Source organism: Triturus cristatus, chromosome 8, assembly GCF_964204655.1.
Source record: "Triturus cristatus chromosome 8, aTriCri1.1, whole genome shotgun sequence".
Lineage (NCBI taxonomy): Eukaryota > Metazoa > Chordata > Amphibia > Caudata > Salamandridae > Triturus > Triturus cristatus.
In genome coordinates this window covers 1,419,259,544-1,419,282,287 of record NC_140591.1, presented here as the reverse complement: position 1 = coordinate 1,419,282,287, position 22,744 = coordinate 1,419,259,544, and the positions used below count along the sequence as shown (strand labels likewise).

The 22,744-nt window shown below is 45.4% G+C and overlaps 1 protein-coding gene across 1 annotated transcript in view; it reads left to right on the top strand.

The window, feature by feature from the left end:
* Positions 1-22,744, top strand: part of CCDC81 (coiled-coil domain containing 81) — a 316,574-nt gene that overhangs the window by 127,742 nt on the left and 166,088 nt on the right. The window contains exons 5-7 of the mRNA XM_085623150.1: positions 1,182-1,267; positions 11,502-11,656; positions 20,315-20,435. Coding sequence (XP_085479276.1) covers positions 1,182-1,267; positions 11,502-11,656; positions 20,315-20,435 — 362 coding nt within the window. The remainder of the gene's footprint in view (positions 1-1,181; positions 1,268-11,501; positions 11,657-20,314; positions 20,436-22,744) is intronic.

The window sequence follows — 22,744 nt, the reverse complement described above, 5'->3', positions numbered from 1 at the left end:
GGAAGGATGTTGTCTTTGTTTTGGTCCTATGTGGTAAGTGTTTCCATGTGGTGTGTGATGACCCCTAAGGTGCGGTTATTGTGTTATGGGACGCAGCGCATAGCAGTGTGGTGGATGATGAAGTGTGAGAGACAGATGTGCAGTTTTATGCTGGTAGCTTTGAACAGCTCTGCAGGTTCCTTTGTGGTATTTCTCATGATATAGTCTGCTTGGCTGATTATTGCACTGGGTTGTGCAGTTTGAAATTTTGTGAATAGTTGTGATGCTGACCTGGCATGGTTGGAGGGAGAGAGGCGTGGAGAGATCTGTTGGGATGAGCATTTTTATTTTTGACCCACATCTGAGTGTCTTTGTGAGATATGAAGAAGCAGCCAGGTTGTATATATATTTGTGACCTGTAGTGGGGGACTATATTAAAGTCATCTGTATTTTCCAGTAATGTGTGACAGATCTCTTTAGGTATTCTATGTCTGTTCATTTGATGATGTTGTTTTTTTGGCTATACACGGCTAGTGATGGACAGCCCTCATAGCAGACATGTCTTCTGAAAATTTAGGAAGTATGAGTTGCAATTTGCTGCTGACCGCTGTGTATTATAGTTTTGGAATTATTGTGGGCCCTAACTATTATATATGCAAGTACATAATTATAAAATGCCACAAGGAACCATAGACCAGCCCTTCTAATCTTAACTGCAAATTGAAAGCAGTTTGCTGGTTCAGTTGTCTCCAAGTAGTAGGTTGTACCTGAGGATCATGCTTGAAGGTGCAACTGTTTTCTATGTTCTGTTACAAGGATGTTGGTGGTGTAGTTATCTAGGAAATATCCATGTTTTCAGCTGCTTTTAGAAGTGCTTATGCTCCTGAATGCTTCTAATGTTGGTTGTTAGTGGGTTTGCAGCTTGTATTGAGAAAGCAATGCCTCCTACACATTTCATAAGGCATAGTGGCATGATTTGTGGTGCAGCTTGGAGTGCAGTGTTCTGTTTGATTTGTATAATGTGAATTTAACTTGTAGTGTGTGCCTGCCCTATTTGCTTTTGGGTAACCTCTGTATATTTTAGTTTTCTTTGTGTTGACCAATCCAGAATCATCATAGAATTGTGCATACTTTTGCCTCTTAATTCATGTACTGATGACGTCCAGCCTGTTTATATGATGATGTCACTCATTCCCAAACAGAGACCTGGGACATGCGATTCGGTGTTGTCCAGCAGAGAAAATGACGCCCTGCGGCCACGTTCTTGCAGTGCTGTCTTGTTTCCAAGGTAAGTGATTTGTTTTTTTCCAGCTTGTTGGAAGAAGCATGTGCCCTTTAACCATGCCAGAGTTAGCTAGAACCAGATTGTTGCATCTGAGACAAATGGGTGCAACCAGTGAACCAAGCTCATGAACAGTCTGTTAGAATTTGAATTGTATCAGCTAGAAGTGTGAATACCTAGACACTATCTTATGCTGACGCATCATAATGATTTCCCTGTCGTATAGGTGACTCCACAAATCAGACACCAACTTAGGTCTGACCTTCAACTTTGTCTCCTGTGCTTTAAAAGTGAACAATATTTTCCTTCTATTCCCCACTTAATGTACATTCCTGTGGAATATCTGGGAACTGTGACCAAGCATTGTTTATCTCTGCCACGTAGATGTATATATCAGTAATCGGTGTCTGCCCATATCCCCCATTATTCACAAAAGAAGTAGAAGGATATCAACTTTCCATATTTATAGAAACCCACAGACAGTGATACAACCTGTCCTGATCAAGTCTTGTCTCTTGCTGGCATCTAGCACCCCTTTATATTGGCACAATTCCCCATCACAGAACCTGATCAGAAAACAGAGGGGAACCTCTGCCTCTAGAGTACCCACATTCTTGCATGCGTTCTCCAGTGTCTGAGCTTGGGTTGGGAAAGCCCACACTTTAGAATCCGACCATGGCATGTTTAGGGGTTTCACTGGAGGTATGCATTGCTGCCTCACTCATTAGTGGAGGAGGACATTTAGGCTCTAGTGACCGCCATGGCTCACACTGAAGCCTGCACTGCACATTAGGCACTAAGAATTCAAACAGGAGCAGGGAATTTGAAAAATGCGAATTCTGAGCCTGCTGTGTAAGTCTCTGGACTTTAGGTGCTGGGTGTGCATGTACAACAATGTCTTTGTTGATGGGAATTACCCAAGTTCAGAGTGTGATGGCGATAGCAGCCTTCATGAAAGGAAAATGTTAGTCTTCCTCAAAGGAAAAAAGACCAGATATCGTCAGAGCTTTCAGATGAATATCCTTATACAGTGTTATGGTTTCACAGTTGTCATATGCCGATGACATACAAATGTGAAATTACTGGCCAGCATCCCAGAGGACACAGCTTCCAGATTCCATGACTGTATGCATGAAATTTGAAACTGGATGTCTAGTAACTGTCTGAAGTTAAACTCTGGAAAGACAGAGGTCATTCTATTCGGGAGGAATACCTCTTTTTTGTCTCCTAATTGGTGGCCGCAGGAAATGGGAGAGCTCCCCTTCCCTGTTACCAAGGTAAAAAATCTAGCAGTGTATTTTGACGACAAGCTATCCTTTGAAGGCCAAATAAACTCCATCACATTATCTTGCTTTCTCATATTAAAAACTTTAAGGGAAGTCCTGCCTTTTATTTAGGGGTGGGTGGAATTTGCGAAATTCACTTTCGCAAATTATCGCAAAAATTTTAAAAATCTCCGCAAACACGCGGAAATATCGCGAAGATGCGGAAGTTTTTTTCCCGCCCGTTCGCGGTATTTTCTGCATGGTCGCGGCTCGCCAACTTACCCATGTGGTTGCTCGCGGGCGCAGCCATCTTGTTTTCAGATGTCTCGCGGTGCATGATCGCGAGAAGAAAGACGTGATCGCGCGACAAATGACGTCACTGCGTGCGCGAACTGTCACGAGACAGCGCAAATGGCTACCAACAATCCAACATCTCATGGAGAACGCGACCGGATCGGGAAAACATGTCGGCGAACGCGGGGATTCAGGTAAGGTGATCGCGCGCACGCGAGAATGTATTATTTTACAGCGTGAGCAAGAAACAAATTATCGCTAAGCTGCGGAATGCGGAAATTTTGACATTTTCGCGCTTTCCGCGGAACGCGAAAATGTCAAAATATCGCAATTTCTGCGACTGGAATGGAATTTTAGCCCAGGCCTACTTTTATTCCACAGGGCCTGCAGGAAGCCGGAATTTCCGCACATAGTTTGTCAAAAATGGACTATTGCAGTCAGTTTTTTTTTTTTGTAATGCAGAAAAGATTTATAAACAAACTGCAGGTTTTCCAAAATGCAGCTGCTCGACCGCTGCTTGCCATCCCAAAATATCAGTCAGTATCTCATACCTTGCCTTTGTTGCCCTGGCTTCCTGTGAAAAAAAAGCATTGAATTCAAGTCCCTATGTATTGCCTTCAAGGCGGTGCATGGCTTTCGACCGGAATACTTCAAACATAGATTTCTTTGGTATGTCCCCAATAGAACATCTGCGGTCTTCATCTGGATTTAATCTTGTGATTTCCAAAGCCAAAACAGTCCTCTGGGGTGGCAGACATTTTGTAGCTGGCACCGCCAGGCTGTGGAATTCCATGCTGCTAGAGCTTAAGAAAAAGTTAGAGCTTCTCTCCGTAAAACCCTAAAAACTTTCCCTTTTAATGAGTAACGTTTCCAGATTTTAGCCCTCTCTCACTCTCAGTTCTTTTTTTTCTCTTTGCTTCTTCCCTCCCTGTTAGATCACTAGCACCTAGACACCTTCAGGTAGAAGTGTGTGTTACAAACTAAAATTTCATTTAATTTCATTTCAAGGATTTCTTTTATGCTTACACAAATTTTCGCACTGATTTCATTTAGAAGTTGACAGACCACTGTGCTAAGTCCTAACGTTTTGCAGCGTGAATCTTTCTGGATTCACTATGCTGTGCATTATTCCGCGATCTTGTGGTTGGGTCCGGATTCGTAGTCTTTTCTTTTTTTTTTTTCCGTAGCCCAGGTGGGCGTCGACGTACACCATTTGGTGCACCTCCCGTGACGTCGTCGTGCTTCCTGCGGAAGTCCCACCTTTGGGGCGCCATCTTCAGATTCTTTTTTCCGCCGTTGGGTCTGGATCGTCATCGGGAAGCTCCAGAATTACACTCGAAGGAAGAAGGAAGAAAAGCGAGTTTCGTCGATAGAAACACTAGAAGATATCAGGAAAGGAAAAGATTTCATCAGGAGCGCGAAGAAAGGAGGACCAGCACCCTTTTTCTTCGACGGCCTTGGAGAATGCACGCTCAGAGACCCTGAGCGCAATGGACAAGACGCCATTCAAGTTCTGCCCAAACTGCCACCACAAGTTCGCGCAGAGAGACCAGCATCCGGTCTGCAACCTCTGCCTACCGGTCGATCACCAGAGTATCGACTGCAACGCCTGCTCAGCCTTCGCGCCGAAGACACTCAGGGTGAGAGAGCGGCAGAGAAGGGCCAACGCCAGCATGGATGGCAAGGGGAAGCCCCCGACGCTCTACGCTCTGGGCCTCTCCTCGGACGACGAGGACAACGTCGCCGAGACAGCCGAAAACTTCACGGTCGTAGAGACCGACAAGAAAAAAGAAGACGAGGTAAGAGAATCGTCGAGCGCAAAACAGAAAGTACCTCGACAACACGAGGGTGACTCGAGAAAATCTGAGTCAAAGTCCACGAAGGGAGCCCCGGCGCCGAAAACTTCGACGTCCAAAGGGGGAACCACGGACAAGAGGCCGAGCGGATCCTTAGATAAGGACTCCCTGGTGCCGAAAGACGCCGAAAGGCAAGGGTCGTCGAAAGCATCCCATGAAACGGGCCGATCGACGCAGAAAGAACGTTCGACGTCGACGCAAGGTTCATCGAAAAGACCCGCGGTCGACGCCGAAAGCATCTCCGAGATGGAGAAAAAGAAGAGGCGGCTCGAGGCCGAAATGGAGAACATCCTTCAAAGAAAGAAGGAGTTCGACGCCAGAATGAAGGAATTCAAGATTCCAACGGTTCCATCAGCGGACGTCGAGGAGGTCGAAGACGAGTTCGACGCCGAAGGGCTGACAAGGGAACTCGAAGAGGAAGAAGAGCCCTATTATGAGGGAGAAGCCGAGGAAGAAGACCAACGGTCGTTCTACGAATCGGCGGCATCTACCAGCAACGACGTCGAATGGCACGATCTCGACACCGAAAACCCGGAGGAGCCCGTGGACACGTACCCTTCGAGGCCTTCGCCACCCGACGACATCGGGGTCTACAATATGGTGGTCAGGAGCGCAGCAATGGCCTTCGGCGTCAAACTCGACGAGGAGAAACCGAAAGCCGATTTTCTCGTCGAGACACTGCTCCCCATCCAGACAAGGAGCCAGTTCCTCCCCATGCTACAAAGCGTGATGAATCAGGGGAGAGAAGCCTTCAAGGAACCTGCGACCTGCCGGTCGATCACGCCCAGGACAGAGAAGAAATATAAGCACTCCTCCCTGGACCCCCCTTACATCAAGGGTAGCGTGACCGCGGACTCCATCATAGCCTCCACGGCCAGGAGAAGGGCCAACGTACCAGCAACTTCGGGCCCACCCCCGGATAAGGAGAGCAGGAGGATTGACCTCACAGGAAGAAAGGTCGAGAGGAACGCCGCAATGCACTGGCGCATGGCGAATTCAAATGCACTCCTCAATAGACACCAATACCAGCACTGGGATGAGATGGGGGAGTTAGTAAAGCACCTCCCCGAAGAATACCGGCAGAGAGCCTCTCACCTGATAGATGAAGGCAAAAACATCGCCAACTCCTGTATAAAGACGGCGTTGGATGGGGCAGAGACTTCAGCAAGACTCATGGCCATAGGGGTCACAGAGAGGAGGCATGCATGGCTAAGAATCTCGGGATTCAAACCGGAAGTGCAGAACAACATCCTTGGCACCCCCTTCAATGGAGAGACACTGTTCGGAGCAACAGTGGACGACAAGCTCACCCAGCTGAAAAAAGAAAACGAGACGGCGAGGTCCATGGGGGCCCTACAGCTGAGGGGAATGAGGCGAGGAAATCCCTCGAGAAGACCCTACGGTAGGGGAGGAAGCCAGCAGGGGACGTCGCACCAGGCGTTCCAACAAAGTCAGCAGGGTGAAGGTCACGGACAAGGTCAGCAGAAGCAAAACTGGCAATATCAACCTCGGGGCCAGTCCTTTCGCGGGAGAGGGAACGGACGTGGCCAAAGGAGGAGAGGGGGCGAACAGCCCTCGACGAAGTGACTCAGCACGCAAGAGGACGCCTACCCTCGTCAGGACCCCAAGGGTGAGGCGCAAAAAAGTGTCATCAGGGGGAAGAGAAAATTCAAGAGCCTACGAGCATACGACACCAGTAGGCGGAAGACTGAGGTTCTACCTTCAGGAGTGGCGGCGTATAACCACAGACAAGTGGATACGGAACGTTGTGCAGTACGGGTACTGCGTAGATTTGGAGAAAAGACCTCCAAACAGGAAACCAAGGGGAAGACTGAGATCGGCCCAAGAACTGGCAATACTCAGAGAAGAAACGCGGAAACTCCTGCAAAAGGGAGCCATAGAGACAGTGCCGTTCAGAGAACGCAACAAAGGGGTCTACTCAAACTACTTCGTGGTTCCGAAGGTAGACGGAGACCTCAGACCCATACTAGACCTCCGTTACCTAAACAAGTTCATCAGAACGCAAAGGTTCAAAATGACTTCACTGCAGGAGGTTCTGCCACAGATAAGAGAAGGGGACTTCATGGTCACCGTGGACCTCAAGGATGCCTATCTTCACATCCCAATAAACAGAAGGCACAAGGGCCTTCTAAGATTCAACATCGAACAAGAACACTACCAGTTCACGACCCTGGCCTTCGGATTAAAATCAGCACCAAGGGTCTTTACAAAATGCCTGTCGGCGGTAGCGGCGCACCTACGAAGGCAGGGAATACATGTCTACCCCTACTTGGACGACTGGCTGGTCAAGGCAAACTCACGCGGAAAGTGCGAGAGGCACGCAAAACGCGTAACAGACACCCTCACAAAACTGGGATTCTCGATCCACTGGGGAAAATCATCGATGGAACCGGATCAGGTGAAGATTTTCCTGGGGGCAAAGATCAACTCCCGCAACAGTACAGTAGTGCCCAGCGAGAGGAGGACAGAGGCTCTACTGAAGGAGGCGAAGCTCTACCAGAAGGGGCGAGCTCTGACAGTGAGGGCTGTGAGCAAGATGATGGGGATGATGGCGTCCTGTATCCAGCTGGTGCCGAATGTACGCCTGCACATGAGACCATTCCAGGAATGGCTACAACAACAATGGTCACAAGCAAACGGAAGCTGGGAGGATCTAGTGGTTGTTACGCACGCAGTGCAGGAGGAGATAACTTGGTGGAACAGAGACAACATAACAGCAGGGAGAAGCCTGACACCACCAATCCCAACAGTGACCATTACCACGGACGCATCGCAGAAGGGATGGGGAGCGCACATGGACAACCTCAGAGTGAGGGGTCTATGGGCCCCAGCAGATGCGGTCCGCCATATCAACTACCTCGAGTTGAAAACAATCCTGCTAGCCCTGAAGGCATTCCAGAGGCACCTGTTCAACAAGAGGGTGTTGGTCCAAACAGACAACACCACGGCGATGTTCTACATCAACAAACAAGGGGGGACACAGTCGTTCCCGCTCTCATCCCTAGCTCAGGAGATTTGGAGATGGGCCATACCTCTCAGGATAGATCTACTGGCAATTCACCTACCGGGGAAGGACAATGTGGAGGCAGACTGGCTAAGCAGGCAGACCTCAGCATCACACGAGTGGGAGCTCAATGGCCAGGAAACGGAGAAACTCTTCCGGAGATGGGGGACTCCCACAATAGACCTTTTTGCAACACGCCACAATGCAAAATGCCAAAGCTTCGCGTCCAGGCAACCAGATCAGCAATCCAAGGGAAATGCCCTATGGATAAGCTGGTCGAGGACATTTGCCTACGCCTTTCCACCGATACCCCTGTTGCACAGAGTGCTCGACAAGTGCAGAACCAGCAACATGACCCTGATCCTGGTGGCTCCGCAGTGGGCGAGGCAGACATGGTTCTCACAAATTCAAGAAATGGCACAAGGCGACCCATACAGGTTCGAGAGGAGGAAGGACCTGCTCTCAATGCAGAACGGAGAGGTCCTGCACCCAGAGCCAGAGACCCTCAACCTGGCGGCATGGCTCCTGAAGACCTAGAGTTCGCACACCTAAGATTGCCGCCGAGCACGATGCGAGTGCTACGGGAGGCGAGGAAACCAACTACACGAAAATGCTACAGCGCAAAATGGAAGAGGTTCACTGTGTGGTGCCGGAAAAAGGGCCTGCAAAACAGAATGACAAGAGACTCAACAGTACTGAGGTACCTCACACACCTTCTAAAGAGTAACCTCTGCTCGAGCTCACTAAGGGTACACCTAGCGGCCATCGTGGCCTACACCAGAGGTGAAAAAGGTGGAAGTTTCTTCAGCTCGCAGGTGGTGAGGAGATTCATGGAAGGAGCCAAAAGGATGGCCCCCCCGAAAAGGTTGCCGCCGCCGGCATGGAATCTGAATGTGGTCCTGACGGAGCTCATGAAGGCACCGTTTGAACCCATTCACAAGGCCACACTGCAGATGTTGACTATGAAAACAGCCTTTCTGGTGGCCATAACCTCACTACGCAGGGTGAGCGAGCTTCAAGCACTAACGCTGCAGGAACCCTACATTCAGATTCACAAAGATAGAATAGTCCTGAGAACGGACCCACACTTCATGCCCAAGGTAGTGTCGGCGTTCCACATAAATCAGGCTATCCAGATACCAAGTTTCTTCCAAAACCCGACTACAAACGCAGAAAAGGCACTGCACACCCTCGATGCCAGAAGAGCGGTGATGCACTACATTGAGAGAACCAAGGAACTCAGGAAGTCGAAACAGCTGTTTGTGTCCTTTGCTACTAGCTTCATGGGTAGACCAGTGACTAAGGGCACCATCGCAAGGTGGATTGCCCTCACTATTCAATTCTGCCACAAACAGGCTGGACAGGAGCTAGCGGAGGGGCCGCAGGCTCACTCCACAAGGAAGAAAGGGGCCACCGTGGCCTTCCTGGCGAACACGCCCATCCAGGACATATGCCTCGCGGCAACTTGGGCATCTGTGCACACGTTCACGAAACACTACTGCGTGGACATTCAGATGAACAAGGAAGCACAGGTTGGACAGAAGGTGCTTCAGCACATTTTCAACGACCAACGCTCATCTACCACCCAGCCGCCACAGAACTAGGAAAACCGCTACAAAATCGATGCACAGCATAGTGAATCCAGAAAGATTCACGCTGCAAAACGAATAGTTTCTTACCTGTCGGTGTAGTTTTGCAGCTTGAAGATCTTTCTGGATTCACTAGCGAACCCACCCACCTCCGCCAGGAAGATGAGGCTGGAGGAAGAGGGGGTAAAATGGAAAAGATCAAAGAAATACAAACATACAGATAAAGGGACAAGAAGGATTAATCAATCGCCTAGGGTTAAAAAAAAAAAAAAAAAAAAAAAAAAAAAGAGGAAAGGAAAAAAGAACCCGAAGATGGCGCCCCAAAGGTGGGACTTCCGCAGGAAGCACGACGACGTCACGGGAGGTGCACCAAATGGTGTACGTCGACGCCCACCTGGGCTACGAAAAAAAAAAAAAAAAAACAAAGAAAAGACTACGAATCCGGACCCAACCACAAGATCGCGGAATAATGCACAGCATAGTGAATCCAGAAAGATCTTCAAGCTGCAAAACTACACCGACAGGTAAGAAACTATTCGTTACTTGATTACTTGAAGATGTCATCACAACCTTGTGATTCGAGGCATTTGATATGTATATTGCTTCTTGGGAAAGTATACATTTCTGAAGAATCTAAAGCCTATGCTGGCTGGTCTGGGAAATCATTGGCTGGTCCACTTTTAGTCCTCCTCTATTTCCATAATGGCACCTATTTGGTTTTGTTACTATGTTATCATGTGCATTAAACCCATAGGTCCACATTCCGATGGCAGTCGAATGAGGGTCCGACAGCCATCGCTGCAGGCTGGAGACCGCTCAACGAACGGTCTGCGGTTCCACCTGCTTATTATGATGAGACGGAAACATGCCTTTTACTACTGCAGAAAAGGGCCGCAGCACAAGCCACAGTTGTAAAAGGCATGTTTTCAAACATTCATGCATCAAGTGCCAAGCACCATGTGGAGCCTGGATGTTTGCGGCGCACCACATGTGCCCCCATGGGCACATAGCATAGGCCCACAGGGGGCCCCCAAAGTCCCTTTCCGACAGCCTGATTCATGGTGGTGAGACTGCCATGAAAAGGCTGTGCAAATGGAAATTGTAATCCCTACGCCGGTTACTGCACAAGCACCACCTTCATTGTAGGGTTTACTGTCCGACCACCACCTCGACAGGCTCCTTGAGCCTGTCGGAGGCAGCGGTCTTTTCCCCCCACACGCTGCGCTCCGACCGCCGGTACCTTAATCCAGCGTTCGGACTATCGCCCTGGATGTTGGGCGGACCGCCACCAACGGCCTGTCCGTGGTGGTCCACCCAACATCCTAATGAGGGCCATAGTGTTTATAACTAATATAATTTCCACTATGTAACGAAAAATAAAAAATAGTTTCCCTTGAATGTAACGGTGCTTCCGCTGATTGGGATTATTTTTTGAACAAATTATCTGCTCATTTTGTTAAATTTGTTTGCGCAATTCTTCTGTGAGAGTGTATTTCGATTTTCAATGTCATCTCTATAACCAATCCAATTTTTGCCATTCACTGAAATGCTCCTTTTTTGTGTGGGCGCGTTTGAGTTTCTCTTTTCTGTGTATAGTATGTAAATCTACTCACGTGTCATTGTGTAATTTAGTTTGCATGCAATATTTTTGTAAATCAAGTCCTTTGAAAGGAGGCATGCGGGTAGCCTGGCCAATACAAAAACGGATGTATGATGTTACAACGCATGCTTTTACAACGCATGCTGTTACAACGAATTTTTTACAACGCAAATGCTGTGACATCGCAAGTCTTTACAACGCAAGTCTTTACATCGACTTGCAGTAGATGGCGTGCTAACATTAAAAAAGGGTAATTTACTATTCTAACTCCAGTCCACGTTGCAGTAGGGAAGGTGTTTGGATAGTAAACTACTCTATTTTTAATGTTAGCACGCCATCTAGTGCAAGTCGATGTAAAGACTTGCGTTGTAATGGCATGCGTTGTCACAGCATTTGCGTTGTAACAGTTTCGTTGTAATGGCAGTGCGTTGTAAAAGTTGCGTTGTAATGGTTGTTCACCTACAAAAACACCTGTACGATCTATCAGTTTCTCCCCCAGTTCATGTTCTGAGTTTTAATCCTAATTTTTGATTGATAAAAATATTTGTACTTGTTCTCCTGCATATTGCATTACACGCCTTAACCTCCATCCAAACCCGTGCATTTTTCAGGGCTCAATATAGTAGTCCTGATGCAAAAGGAGCCATGGAAACAATCACAGAGGAAGTAGACGAACAAGAGGACAGAGAAAATATTGTTAAATGTACTGATCAGTCAGACAAAGAAGAGCAAGAAAAAGAGGATCGCAGCAGCAGCAATAAACAAGGTTTGTTAATATTCTTACAAATAATTTCTGATGGACAATATTGATGTTGGAGAAGAGCCAACCACCAATAAGTGGGGAATCTACTTACTCTGCAAAAGTAATCTGACTCCTCTTGACCAAGGGCAAAACGTTTTATGTGCACAGGCATTGTTTTGCAGCACACTTATATTATCTCTCTAATGTATATCACAAGCTGTCCGGTTGCGAAAGACCTGTTGTTGACTTTCCAAAACTTTATAGGGGCTTACAGCCACCCCTTGCTTACCATTAGCTGACTTTATTGTGACTCTCGTTTGCTTGCTTTTTATTTGATGGCTTTCCTTTTCCCATCTTTGAGTGTCCCTCTCATGAAGCGTAGCCTCTTTACCATTCCTTTATTCGGCTGATTTGTATCCTTCCACTTCTCACTTTTAGGTATTTGTCTTTCTTTCAGCTAAACACTCCATGAGAATGTATGTTTTTCTGCTCTCTCTCCCTTTCTCGTGTGCTCCCTGGAAATGTCTCTCTCCTGTACTTCTTGTTACTCTCTCACATATGTGCTACTCACTCTCGCTTGTGCACTTCTACCCCCATACTGTGTGCTGCTCTTTTCCTTGTGTGCTTCTTCCAGGGCCGCGTGTTGCTTCTCACATTAGTGGCGCCCTCTTTTGTGTACTGCTTTGCCCCTACAACCTCACACGTTCGTCCATTGTGCTGCCCACTGCTGCAGTCATTTTTTATTTATTTTTGACCTTTGCGATAAAAAATTGTAAAATTGTATTTACTGATTCAAGTGGCATCTGACAGCTATGTATATAAAAAAGAAGAGAAAATGGTGCCAGGATAATTCAACTATCGCTTACATGTGTTTTGATGCATGTGCACCAGTACGACGTCACGCATGCGTATGCCAGCAGAATGATGCCTTTTTTTTCTGATGCTGTACAGCATCAGGAAAAATCACTTTGCTTTTTCGCTGACACTGTACTGCATCGCCAAAAGGCATTGACAAAGCCAATATGTGTCAAAGGTCAACTTGTAGCAGTATACATTAGAAGTCATTGTTTTTTGCAGATCAGCTAAGGAAGAGACCTTATAAGGGAACATCATTTATCTGAATACTCAAGGATAAAACTGATTGTATTTAAGCTTTCCTGTTTTAAATTTATATTTGTTGTGACCCAGTGTTTAAAAAAAAATTTTTTCTAATGTTTTCAAAAACTATAAAAATCAGTGGCTATCACTCCTTACTCTTTTTGGTCTGTACAACATCATGGAGATGGTGTGTTTCCGGTGCATATAAAGACTTCTGCTTTTATTTCCTTCCTTCCCTCCTTCATTCATTCCTTCGCTCCTTCATTCATTCCTCCCCTTCTTCATTCATTCCTCATGTTAATTATTCCTTTTCTTCCTTCCTTATCCTAACTCCCTTCTTCATACCCTTTCATTGAATTTCTCTTTCAGGCAACTTTTCATTATCTCACTTGCTTGCCTTTATAATTATCCAATAATCAAATCCTTTTTTACAGCAGTCCTGTCCCACCCCATGTCAAGGATGTGCATGGATGGATATATGTTGCACCTGATCAAGAATTGATTGTAGTAGACAAAATGTTAATGGCGGGCATTTGACACATCTTTCTGCTGCTCTCTTCTTCAGAGCAAAGATCTGCTGAGTGAAGACTTTTAATCTTAGGACATGAGATGTCTGTTGTGAGGTGGTTGCTTCTTGATTATTGCAAGCCAGTGTCATCCTGTCCTGTTCTTTCCCTAAAGATACAAAGAAAGAACCGTGCTAATACATGTTTTATTCCTGTCTAATCTGTCCCTAACCTTACTCTCCCTGGTGCTAGGATTCAAGCTAGCCTGGCTGATGAAGGCTGTTAGCCCGAAACCGGTCCCAGGATGCTTGTTTCCGGTCCAGGGAAGACATGGCTTGGCAGTTCGGGCTTGACTGTTCCCATGAGGCACAGGGTCAGGACCGATTTGCATATAGCTGGGTCTGAACTGGGGTGGCGAAGTGAGCTAAAGAACGATGATGGACTCAACCCAGATCTGTGACTGGGGGTGAGTGTCTGAAAAGTTTCAGCGCTCCATCATCATCTCCTTGTGTTTGCTAGGAGAGAAGCCTTCTAAGGTAATACTGTTGTTAGCTTTTGGGATTTTTTTTTTTTGTGTTTGTAGTTTTATATAGCACAAACTAGATCCAGAGGTATCAAAGCGTTTTACATGAGCACCAGTTACGTTACAGACGGACACATACATTTTTGTTAGGCACGGGGAGATTAAGTGATTTGCCCAGCTCTGAGGTCGTTAGGCCACATTGACAGCAAACTGTGCTTCTGTACGAAGAAGCAGCTGAGGTAGCAAAAAAACCTTATGGTCTGCAGGGTGCCTTGGGTAATTTGCCTGTGCAGTTATCTCAGTGAATGAAATTTATTTTACATTGCTGGGATGTGTCTATGGAAATTTAGTGTTTATTTGAAAGCCAGCACAAGGACCTCTAAGCACTGATTTTTACCAATCATGTGGGTGGGTGTTTGTTTACTTGGTAATAGTGTGGGAATTGTCTTCCTCCACAAGGCACTTTACCTCTGAGTGAGTTCTGCACATTGTGCTTTGCTATAGTGTATTTTCCATCTTGGTGGAAAGAAGGAGCACAGCTCAATATGTTTCCATTAACTGTCTGGCGGGTACGGCCAGACATGGGTCCTGGGCTCACTGCGCCATACTGATGAGTGCCAAATAGGATGAAACCTATCTGGGGTTGCTTGGGTTCCCTTCTGAAAGAGGACTCATCTGGCAGCTTGTGATGGCGGTTCCCTTGAAGAGCAGAGTCAGTTCAGATTTGGATGTGGTTGGCCTCGGTCTAGCTTGCATGATGGGTGAAAAAACAATCCACTGGAATGCGGGCAGAGAGATTGTTCGCATTGGATATTAATTCAAGTATTCCATCCATCCCCTTGTTGTTTGTTAGGGTTATGAAAAATATTCTATTAAAGACTACTTGGAGGGGTTTTAACTCAGGTGGCTGACAGTGGATTTAATGTATGTATTTATGGGTTGGTTAAATGTATATATTGGAGCATTTGGTCTGCTTTTCAACATCACACACAGTAATATTTTGCTGAAGGGAGCAGTTGATGTAGTCTATTTTTCTCTAGACTTTGCCTCATTATAAGAAAGAAGCACAGTGGAGGGGAGACAAATGCAAAAAGAGCAATTGATGGACAAAATATCCATGTGATATGTGTACACTGCAGTCAAAATATACACACCAGCGTCGACATATATGAAAAAATATACACCGCTGTCAGAAAGACTGCCGCGGGGCCGACAGGAACATCGTAATACGGTGTGCAGTCTTCTTCGGACTGCTGCCGCAGCAGTACGGCGATGGGACCGCCGAACTCGTAATCATGCCCTAAATCTTTAAAATGTCTTTTTGTGCCAAAGACTGTAAGTGCAGGCATAAATACATCTTGAAATAACAAAAGTAAGCCACCAAGAAAAATAAGAAAAAAAAAACACAAAAGGATATTTTAGCTGCAATATTGTTACATATTTAGAAAAACCACTGATAGCAAATCTCCACTGTAGCATGTGTTTTACAAAACATAAGGGAATCCTAGCGTCGCAGTGTAATAGCATACAAATAAGTTGCAAAATGATAAAGTACATATATGTGAAAAAAAAATTCTAAGCAATAGTCAAAATTGGTCAAAAACTTAGAAAGCCGACATTTCAGCCCCCAAGGTTAACTTGACCAGGGTCATTATGAAGACAGGGTCTAAGTCAATTAACAAACAAAATATACTAGAGAATAATAGAAAGGAAAAGAGTCCTTAAGGGAACCCGAAGGACATAAAGCCAAATCAGGAAAGCTATAGCAAAGAAAATCTGTTCTTTATGGCATGTGGTAAATCACTGCTGAACACGACCAAAGGTATAGAAAGCTTATTTTTGGACCTGGCTCTTTTTGCAGGTTCACCCCCAGATTTTTGCTTCCTTTTGCTGAACCCATTTTTGTTGTCATTAGGACTCTGCACTTTACCATGGCTAAGCAGTGCTAAAGTGCTTGTGCTCTCTCCTTCAAACATGGTAAACATGGCCTAGACCTTAAAGGCACATTTAATATACTTGTAAGTAGCTAGTAAATGGTCGTACATGTACCCTGAGCCTGTAAATGAAATGCTATGAGATGGTAGTCCAACTATTTGTGCCACCAACTAAGCTACCCTTTAAAACATGTATCTGGAATTGCTTCCTTGCTCACCTATTGGTGAAGTTAAAAATTCCCCTCACTAGTTCCTTCACATCATTCCATCTACGTGTACCGATACCGACCACCGGATGGTCAGTTGGAGTAAAATAAATTGTGTAATTGATTATATAGGGAGGTGTTACTCTGACCCAGAATCCTCTCCACCCTCTAGGCAAAGAAAAACTTTTTTCAATAGCCTTTTGTATGCACTCAACTTGTATACAATTGTTAAACAGTGAAACCAAACACAAACTTTTCAAATACATTTTGTGTGCACTCGTGAGGGAGCTTCACCCACATCCCCGGATATAAAATATAAGAGTTCCTAGAACAGTTGTCCCAGACACAGTGTGCCCTACTAGGTCCCAAACGTGGGAAAAACAGTACTTCAACGTATAACCATAAACTAATGTCAAAAGTTTGTATCTTAATCATATCTTAAGTTGAGCATCCGTATACATAAGGTAATCAATGATGAATAATAATAATATATGCGTAGATGTCGTTTTCCATCCAGTTGCTTTAATGACAACGATGTAATCATTAACGAACGATTTCAGTGCATCAGCTAGTCTTGATTATCTTCAGATGCTGCCTGTAAAAGGGTTTCCCAATGCATTTTGGGCTTCAAAAGATTCCCTTCGTTAGGGGTATTTCTAAACCGAAAGCATATAAAATGCGGAATAATCTATTTAGTGTGACAAAAAGTGCTAATACAGTGTACTTAGACAACCTCATACCAAGCGGAACATGTGTCTGATAAAATAATATCAACCATGATGAGAGAATGGAAAGGAAACAAAGAGAAAAAAGAAATATAACCTCTTTACAAAAGTGGTTTCCAAACGCGAAAAATCATGCGGTCCTTCAGCTACTATTGGAGAGACATGTAAAGGAAATAAGGTGGAGAAGAGAAGCTGCGGAAAAGAATAGATCCCATAAAAACGAATGTCCTGGCCCAAGAAATTAGAGCAAATAAGCCACCACCAACATAATGAAATCCGAGTGCCAATAGTACAACCTATGATAGTGCCAAACTACCTGAATGGTAGTCAGTCAAAACTTCCAACGGTAAAAATAACTCTAAATCTGTGCCTGAAAAGAAAATACGGGTCTTAGAGTAATATATAGCCCAGCCCAACACATATGACACCTTACATGCCAAAGCGGTAAGTCTTACTGAAAAAATACGCAAGTCTGATAAATGCATAATGAAAGTTCACTGCCAGCAGATTAAAGAAAAGAAAGGGGAAAACATCAACCTGGGTTCAAAAGTGTGTAAAATACAATATAAACGTGAGTTTGACTGTGCAAATCTTACTTGAGGGTCCTCTGGCTGCGGCAAAGTGACGCTGTTCAGTGCACAGGCATGAAATACGCAAGCCCGGAAACGGAATGCATTTGAAGGCGACGAGAAAGCAGAAAACGGACTAATTAACCCAAAGTGAAAAAAGACCTCACTATTTGCTATCACTTGTGTGAAATGTGATGGTGAATGAGAAACGAGTGATCCCAAAACCAAAAAGAATTAAGAAGAAAAAGAGAAATGAAGAATAATGTAGAACAGATATAAAATGGTAGTACTTAAAGAAAATTGAATCATGCCAGGTACAAGCCAAACATTTGAATGCAATAACATAATATAGTCTGCAATTATCAAGTCACAACTGGAGTGATAACAGTAAATATGATTATTACAAATGTAACAAAACATGTTGGGTTGTTGTGCATAAAACAGACGAAAGAATAATGAATCTCATCTCGACAAAATACATAAAAGGTAATGGTAAGTAAAATCATAGTGGATTGCTAACCATGAAGCAACTAAAATTAATTGTGCTATCCACTACACACCAGAGTAATCAATTCAGATGTATGTTGCAATAATTTAAGTGGAAAAAAAGAAAGGTCAAGATGCAGTGAAGTACTACATACACCAGCAGGAAACTTAAAATTATATACAAAGATGGTAATATATGCATAGGCAGAGTCATTCTCTGATTAAAGAAAACAAGACAATTCCAACTTATCATTCATGCCTTTTGGGCTAAGAGTGTCAAGAAACCTTATCCAATAGATCTCTCCTAGCAATAGAAACTTAGTCAGGTCTCTTCTAGGTTTTGGGGTTACTACTTCTTGAATGGTGAAGCGTAATTGAGCAATATTGTGTTTGGATTCTACCCAATGGGTGGCCAGAGGGTAATTTAAAGCTTTAGTTCTAATGCGACTCTTGTGTTCAGTTATCCTAGTTCTGATGGATCTCTCAGTTTTTCCCCACATAAAAGAGTCCACAAGGACACTTTATGGCATACATGACAAAGTGGGTGTTACAATCTGCAGTGTATCTAAGCATTCTGCCTTCTAGTGGCAGAATGTTCTAATAGTGTTATAATCTGCCGTAGCTGGGCTATACGGCCATTAAAGGCCCACACCATTGTTAAAGGCCCTCGCCTTAGGCTCAGGCGGTTAACGCTGGTGCAGGCCTTTAATGGCTGGAAATAGCCCGCTATGGCAGAGTATAAGGCTATACTGGTAGCTGAATTCTTGAGAAACAACTTGTAAAGGAAGGTTTGCCAGGTGAGTTGGTTACTGATAATGGTATCCAGATAGTTTCTCGTGAGATGAAGCATTACCTCCAAAAGAACAATGTTAGGCATCATGAGTGTGTTACCCACAAAGATACGGCGTGTCATGAGATGAGCCTGTTTTTTTTCAGGGGTATTCATTGTTCACTGTGTGAGGATGTGTAATACAAATAAGCAGATTACTGTAGCTGCTCATGTGTTTGATGTGAAGACTTGGTATGAGATGAAGAGGGGTAGATCATTGTTAAAACAACACTGGATGTTGCACGAAAATCAGACAGGAAAGCTAATGGTGTGGAGTACACTTGTAACATAATCAAAATAATATTTCTCCCTGTAAGGTGTTACATTCTCTAATGAGAAAAGAATTTTTCCTCTTACATGAAAACCGAAACTGTACTATAGAAAAGGTAATTCCCTTTCCTGGGGCAATAGTTTTATTACATGCAATGGCTTGCAATTACATTTTAAGGCGGAAACCTAAATTGGCCAATTCGATTTCAAAAATGCTATTTATATACATGTTCACTCCTCTGTTCAAAGTATGTGGCTGCACAGAACCTGCAGTGATGGAGAAGGAATAGTTATGCTCCTGTAGCCTTGAGCCTCCAAAGTATTGGGCAGATTTACCAAAGAGTTGCGTCGCCCTTGAGCCACGCAATGGGGCACAAGAGTGCTGCAACTCTTAGGTTAGATTTATCAAGCCACGCAAGGCCACTTGCTGGGCCCTGAGTGACTTGATAAATCTGGAGTAACGCAACGCAGCACAATTTGCTGATTTGTGTTACTCTTCCCCAGGGAGGCATTCAATGGGTAGAGCGTGGGTGTTCCCTCGCACCCACACATGGATTTTGGCACATTCCCAGGTTTACCATTACTGGTATGCGTGAAAATGCTATGCCTTCCCAGGTGAAGCGTAACGTGGAAAATATCTTTATTTCTACTCATTTTTCCTCCTTCTTTTATGTGCTTCTTTCTGCAGCACGGGGAGCAACATGCCTCAGGGTATTGTTTTGTGCAGGGAGGTCCCTTCCTGCACAAAAACAATCCTGATTACAACGCAGGCATCCTTGCACCATGGTGCAAAGGTGCCTGCGTTGGTCCTAGACAGCACATTTTGCGCCAGCACAAGCAAAAGACACAAATGTGCCATATAATGTTAAATATGGCACATTCCAGCCCTTTCTCTATCACGCAGCGCAGCAAGGTGGCTTGCTCCTCCGCACTGTGTGATTTCTAGATTAACCTCTTGGTAGGTACAGACACTGGTGCCACAAACTGAAATGACCTCAGTGGTGCAGGACACCATGGCCAATGTAACAAAAAGCTATATAGAAACCACAATCGCAGCATTCATTTTGTATTCATTTGTTTTGTTTATTTATTTATTTATACATGCATTTATTTACTTAGTTGTGGTGTTTTGTGCAGAGTCCAACATAACTCCTTTAGGGTCAGTCAGCTTCAGCAAAGCACATATCGGGTGCAATTTGCATCATTGTTTTCAAATAGTTAAAGTTAATGCAATAATAATTAAATTAGTGAATGTAGTTTAATGTTTGAAATGCGTCTTTAGTGCTGCTGAAAATAAAGTCTCATTACTTTGAAATATTCCCATTTTGTGCCTGGCATGTCTCAGTTAGAGCCCTGGGTGCTTTTTACGAAAACCAGGTATTCCTTTATCAAAGGTGCCTTAAAAATTGGTAAAGTTGACAATTAATTCTTGAGTGGTATTTTTCCTTTTTTGCTCAACGTATTTGTGATTTACAATCATTATTCCCAGGTACATATTTTGGTTGCCTACTTATTTTGCTATTATTATTTTTACAGCAGAGTGTGTTTCTGGGAGACGTCTTCTGAGCCGTCAAACTATTGTTCCAGCCAAAGTGACAGAAATTAGCATGATAGAAGATGTGGATGAAATTTGCAAGCCAAAGCCATCCCCAGAAAGGTTAGTGAATGCTTGGTGTAAACTATAAAAGTATTGACTGACTTACATTTTACATGGTGCAGCAATTTGAGTACAGCTGTATTTGATCCTCTTCACTTTAAGGGACAAAGGGCCCGATTCACAGAATTAACTTACGACTAAATCCTAAACTTACTACTTTGTGGTATTCACAGAATGCACTTACTACTTTTGGTATTCACAGAATGCACTTACTACTTTTGGTATTCACAGACTGCACTTACTACTTTTTTTTTTTGTTGTTTTTTTTTTTGTAAAAAGTTTTATTGTGCAGAGAAAAGGGTACAAGCACGGGCCTACAACCGCCTGGGCCGGCCGCTAATAGTCAAAAAGATCAAACAGTGCAAAAATAATGACTGGCCCACAGGGGCTCCGCACATTACAGAAGATCAGACTGCACATAAGGGAAATCAGGATACACCCTTTTAACATAAATAACAACTAAAAAACAAAAGGCGAGGCGAGACGGCATGAAATGGGCGTCGGACCACAGCAGGGGGGCTCCACACCCGACCACCCGATGGCGGTCAAGAAGAAGGAGGACTGAGAGGTAGGGGGGGGCCACGGGAGAACCTAATCTATACTCAGATGTGCCAGATAAGCAAGGAACCCTCAAGGATCAGGGGGACAAGGCAACCTCAGACGTATCCACCAGGGGGGGAGCACATATAGTCCCACGATACACATTCCACTGCCCCCAAATTCTACCCCAAGCCCCCGGTTTACCACGAGCCACATACACAGTCTTCTCCCTGAACATGCACCAGTCCATGTTCTCCTTCCAGACAGACACGGTGGGAGGCCGTTGGGAACCCCAAAGCTGCGCTATGTCTCTCTTTGCGATCATGTTCCCCAGGGCCGCCCACCGAGCCTGGGCCGCATTATAGTCATTGGGCTCCCACACATTCAAAACACAGCGACGCACCTCCGGCAACAGAGTGACCCCAGTGACTCGTCTCATAACCTCATGCACCTGGCGCCAATATTCCGCCACCTCGCGGCACTCCCATAGGATGTGGAGAAAGGTGGCACTGAGCCCGCAGCCACGCTTACAGAGCCCGTCCTCAGAAAACCCCATCGAGACCAATCGGGGACCCGTAACGTAAACACGATGGAGAATCTTAAGCTGGACCAGACGGAGACGGGCCGGGATGGCAACCTCCTTAGGAGATGACAGTGCAGACTGCCAGTCCTCGTCGTCCAATTCAACCCCATCTCCCGTCCATGCCTCCCGTAGACGCACCAAGAGGTCAGCCCGATTATTTATCAGTTTTTTATAAATCAGAGAGATAGTACTGTCGGGAACATGACCATCAAGTATGCGGTCCTCGAGGGGCGAAGAAACAGGGACCTTGGTCCCTTCCCCAAAGACCGAGAGCAGGGCATGCCGAACCTGGGCATAACGGAAGAACTCCCTCTCACTAAGCTCGTACTCGCTCTGGAGCGCCGCGAAGGTTTTAACCGCGCCTTTAACCCATAGATCCCCCACTCTGCTAATGCCGATAGTGTCCCAGTGCTCAAAGCCTTTCGTTGTCCAGAGGCTTCCCAAGCGGTCTGAGGCGAATAAGGGAGTAGCACACGTTAAACGCTCACTCCAGCCCATCGCTACATTCGCCGCCTTCCACACCCGTACCGCAATCCTAGTAGGGCCCGTAAGGGTCCTACCAGCCGATCGAGAGTAAAGCGCTCTGTTATAGTTACCGCCGGGAAGCAGGAATTTATCCATCTCATATGCCGGGTTCAAACCAGGAGCATACGTGGCATGGTTAATAGCCGAGAGCTGGGAGGCCCAATAGTACCGTCTAATGTCAGGAAGCGCGATGCCCCCGTCATACCAGGGGAGAGTAAGCTTTGCCAGAGCGATACGCGCCCGCCCGTCCCAAACCAGTCTCCTCTGCAGACTCTCCACTTCCCGAAAGTAAGCCACCGGAATGACATCGAAGGAATTCTGAAGTGCATAAAGAAATCTGGGAAGGGACATCATTTTAAACAGTGCCGCGCGACCAAGCAGAGACAAGGGCAGCTTACACCACCGAGCCGTATCCACCCTCAAACGCCGGAGTGGAGACAGGAGGTTCTGCTCATAGCGGACTGCCGGGTCCAACGAAACGTAAACCCCCAGGTATTTAAAGCCGGATTGAGATGTTTGGATAGGAAGCCGAGGCGGCAAGAGAGGAAGGTCACCAGAGATAGGATACACGCAAGATTTGGACCAGTTAATTATCAGACCCGAATTTCTCCCAAAGGAAGTAAGGACATCAAAGAGAACATTAAGCGACTGCCGCGGCGAG